This window comes from Lactuca virosa, chromosome 2 (genome assembly GCF_052849685.1).
Source record: "Lactuca virosa cultivar CGN04683 chromosome 2, Lactuca_virosa_CGN04683_v6, whole genome shotgun sequence".
Taxonomy (NCBI): Eukaryota; Viridiplantae; Streptophyta; class Magnoliopsida; order Asterales; family Asteraceae; genus Lactuca; species Lactuca virosa.
Window position 1 is genome coordinate 156,823,734 of NC_136427.1, and position 4,717 is coordinate 156,828,450.

Genomic DNA, 4,717 nt, shown 5'->3' on the forward strand with positions numbered 1-4,717 from the left:
TTAAGATACGATTTATATGGTTTTTTACTTTAAACCAAATAATGCTCATCCCTAGTCATATTAATCTCCCACCCTTTGTTTATATACACATAAACGACCTATCTTAAAATTATAGATATACTAGACTACAATACATAATAACTAATAGAGTAAATTACATGAATCGTTCCTAGAGGTTGGATCAATATATGCGTTTTGTCCTGATAATTTATTGTTCACTTGGATTATTCTTTATAAGTTTTAAACTTACATACGTGATCGTTGACACGCCTAAAAAAATATTTTTCCCTTGTTAAGCTCTTTTTTAATTATTTTATATTGTTATTTTAATTCATAATAAAATCTCTCTCTCTCTCTCTCTCATGTGAACAGTGACTTCCTACCACATCTTCATCTTGGAACTCACGGTGAAAACATGTTCTATTTAGTGAATCAAACATCAATATATGACAACTTCAAACCATAATCTTGAAAACACAAATACATGTGTTTGTGTGTTTTTTGGGTGGTTAACTATATAAAATGAAAGAAATTGACATTAATACAGCCAAAATCTATGGAGTCTAACAAGTGATACCCATCAACCAAATTACTCAATGGAGAAAGTGGGACATTAAAAAAACACCCCATTTCCATAAGATCGTGAACTATATATAACGTATGATTCAAGAAATTGACATAAAAAGCCAAAATTGAAGTATAATGCAATAAAATATAATCAGAGACTAACCAAACACATATGTTTATGAAGATTCACGGAATCTTTGTTGGTTAATTGATTGTCCAAACTCCTAGATACAATATGACCAAAAACCCACACACTGTAGGAAACACTGAACAAATCGTTAAGTAAAAACAAAAAATGACGTAAGAACATGAAGAAATCATTGAATTACGCGAGATTGCACAACATGTTACTTGTTGAAAGTTAAATCGCTATCAGGTCATTAACCAAATCATACTAGAGGTTACCATAGATGATTCTATTTCTAAAAATCAAGTTAATTCCACACATAATCATCAAAAATGATAGAATAATGAGCATAAGATTGGACACTCTAACTCCAAACTCTCAAAGAAGAAAAAAGGTTAATAAGCTCTAAAACTGAAATCTGTCATCGACCAAATTCTACATGGAGGTAGCTCCCCACTATTGATATCATAAGCGGTGACGAAGAAGAAACAAACTCACCATGTATGAGGGTTAACTTCTACACTATTTTGTAGGTATTGGTTTTAGAGCTTTTTGGGATTAATCTTTCATTTTAGTTTGCAACTGGTTTGAATTCATCAAGGTGCTATGGAAGGTTTTCCGGGGAAAAAAGGAAGGGGATGGAGGGTTGTTGGTGACAATGAATAAGATAAATGGATAAAAGGGTGAATGGGGTAAGGGCATCTTCAACCCATCACCAAAATCTTATTTTTACACCAACATGGTTTAATGTCTTCTCCAACTTATCACCGTTTCTTACACGATTTTAATGTACATGAATAGTATAACACCAAAATTTGTGTGTATCCTATGCATTTGCACCAAAATGGTGTATACGTTTCAAACCAACTATAATGGTCCACTGAATACTTCATTTTAATGTGTGTTTTCCGCTTTAGCATTAACCATTCTTTAAAATACATCATTCTAGTGTATGGTGTACATTCAAACACCAAATAAGAAGGTTACTCTAAAATACACTATTTTAATGTGTGGTTGGATTGATTTCACTATTTTAGTGTTTAAAACTTATTATTTTGATATTTTACCATTGGAGTTGATCTTATATATTCACTTTACTCACTAAGTATCATGTTTATTCATTTATATTTTTTTAAATATAACTCGTTATATTTTATATGTAAGAATTATTAATTAGAATATGATGTTTCATATTAAATTAATATTAATAATGATAAATATAAAACTTAATATTTATGACTTGAATTTATTTAAAATTTTAAATACTTTATTTTTAAAACACGAAAACATATTTTTTTAAAAGCATAAAAGTAATAATATATAAATAACTCGGTTGGTTATAATTTTATAAAATTTACTTTATAAAGTTTTTATATCAAAAAAGATGTAAACAAATATGTAAAACTCTAATAAGTTGAATGGTGGTTTTAAAGGAAATAATAGTTTATTTGGGTTACCCCTTTATATTTAGTAGATAATTGTTTCACTGTATTTATCTTTTCTTATTCTTAGCCTAACAAACTCCAGCTGTACTTGGGATCTATTTATATCCCTCTTCCTTCGTTGAATGAAGCAACGTGACAGGAGTCGTTTTCTTCTTGTTCTTTGTTTTCTTCTTGTTGGTATCAGAGCTGAATATTGCATCATGTTAAACAATGACGGGCAACCTCCCACCGGGTGGCTCCGATACCAACACCAACGCGTCATCTAATCCTAATTCGCCCTTTTACATCCATCCCATTGATTACCCACGACAGGTACATGTCAACGAAAACCTTGGTGACAATAATTATGTCGACTGGTCCAGAGAGATGAAGATTTTTCTTTTGACCAAAAACAAAGTCGGCTTCATTGATGGAACCCTAGCAAAACTGACAGAAGATACGGATGAGTATAGAGCTTGGCAACGAAGCGATGCCCCGATAAAGGGTTGGCTTACTGAGAAAGATATTCGAAACAGTGTCAAATATACCACAACCACAAAGGAGATCTGGGGTGATCTTGAAGAAAGATTTGGAAAGGAGAGTGCACCCCGTGCTTACGAATTGAAGCGTGCACTAACAACGCTCATACAAGACACTGATTCCGTTTCCACATATTTCACAAAGATGAGGGGAATCTGGGATGAAATCCTATCTGCTTCACCAACACCAAGTTGTACCTTTGGCAAGTACACCTACGATATCGGAAAAAAATTAACAAAATCTAAAGACAAAGAACAGGTTTATGAGTTTCTGATGGGTCTCGAAGATGCCTTTGGAACTATAAAAACGCAGATCCTTAGCACCAAACCTATGTCATCACTTGGTGACGTCTATCACATGGTCTCAGAATATAAACAGCAGCGACGCATATCTGCAGCAAGAAAATTCAATGTAGATACTACAACATATCAGATACGTGCTCAGAGCATCGTTAATAAGAACCAGTTTGAGAAAAATAGCACTAGTGAAGAGGGAATGAAGTGCAATCATTATGGGAAGAATGGACACACTATTAATGGATGCTTTGAGAAGATTGGATATCCGGATTGGTAGGATACACGTCGCAAAAATGTTGCTGATCAAGAAAGGCCAAATCGTCCCAAACCAAAGGTACCAAACATCGAGGTAGAATCCAGTCCCATACTAGGTCTTAGCCTGGAACAATACAAAAAGTTAATGAAGCGGTTGAATGATGTGTAGAAGCCAGAAATGATGTTTTGTACATTCCAAATTTAGATGCAACTTATTATCAATCAGCAAAATTACCAAAGATTTTAATTGCTTCATGACCTTTTTCTATGATTTTTGTTTCGTTCAGGACTTACGCTCGAGGAAGCTGATTGGCATGGGGAGATGTGAGAATGGACTTTACAACATGTAAGCTTGATCCCGACTACTAGAGCATGTACAAGTTCAGCCCCTGCGACTGTTGTGGGTGGGGATTTAGTTGATGTACCGATGACGAGTGAGGATTAGACTCCTACGTCGATATCGTGCGAGGTTTAGACCCCTGCGATGATGACACTTGGGGAATGGATCCCTGCAATTGCTGGAAGTAGGGGTTGAACATCGGTTGTTGTTGTGCAAAGAGTGGAATTTGTGACGTGCCCGCTATGGGAGAGAATTGATAGTTCGACATTCGATGTTGCACAAAAGACAATACGATTCCTGGGGACCAAGTGTTCGTCCCTGCCTGCTGCAGAAGTGATTGCGACTGAGAAACCAGTGGCTACGACTGCTGAGTCGATGGTTGTGACAGTTGAGTCGGTGGTTGTGACTATTGGGTCACTGTTATCTATGGCGCTACAGTCGTGGTTGTAAGCACATACTCTGTTGTGATGGGTGGCGGTCACCACAAGGTGGCTATTATTGTAGTTGTGGTTTCCATCGTGGAGCTTGATGCTTGTGTTGCTGGCGTTGAGGTGGATGCTTGTCCATCTGATGTAGATGCTTGCGTGCCGTCGAGCGACAACATGAATTTGAGTGGACTTGTTTCTCCTCTGTCGGACGTCATAGGTCCTTTTCCCGTCATCGTCGGTGTCTAGAGTCGTATCAAGGTTGTGTAACTATGAGTATACGTGCTGGATGACGCCAAATGTTGTGATATGTGTTTGGGACATAACGCCGTAACTTGATGATTCCGACTACGAAGAGTCTTGTAATCACAACAATAAAGAGATAACGTCAGTCAACGTCTGGGAGGTGGTCTAGGGACGAAGCTCCGACGGTGTAGTTATTATGTGTATGAAAATATGGTGATTACGGTTTTGGAGAATAGATAGGCAATCCCTTCTTCTGGAGAAGAAGGGTCCCTTTTATACTTGTTGTTCTCTGCACATGATCCTAACAATATCATTTGTCCTGTCTTGGGTCCACATGACATGGAGGAGTCCCATTGGTGGATCGTGCACCGCTACTAGTCTTCTACTATTGGTGCAGAAGAAACAGAGGACAACGCTCTGAGCGCTACACTTGTCGCTCTGGAAAATGACCATCTATGTTTTGGCTTATTATAGACTGGGGATTGTCATCATGAATT

At 36.7% G+C, this 4,717-nt stretch overlaps 1 protein-coding gene across 1 annotated transcript; it reads left to right on the forward strand.

Annotated features, from left to right (window-relative positions):
* Positions 1-2,349: 2,349 nt before the first annotated feature.
* On the forward strand, positions 2,350-3,231 carry LOC145157909 (uncharacterized). The gene has a single exon (XM_079076882.1). The coding sequence runs from the start codon at positions 2,350-2,352 to the stop codon at positions 3,229-3,231; it is 882 nt and encodes a 293-aa protein (XP_078933008.1).
* Positions 3,232-4,717: the final 1,486 nt, after the last annotated feature.

Coding starts and splice junctions, on each gene's coding strand:
- LOC145157909 (XM_079076882.1), top strand. CDS start 2,350: ATGACGGGCAACCTCCCACCGGGTGGCTCCGATACCAACACCAACGCG.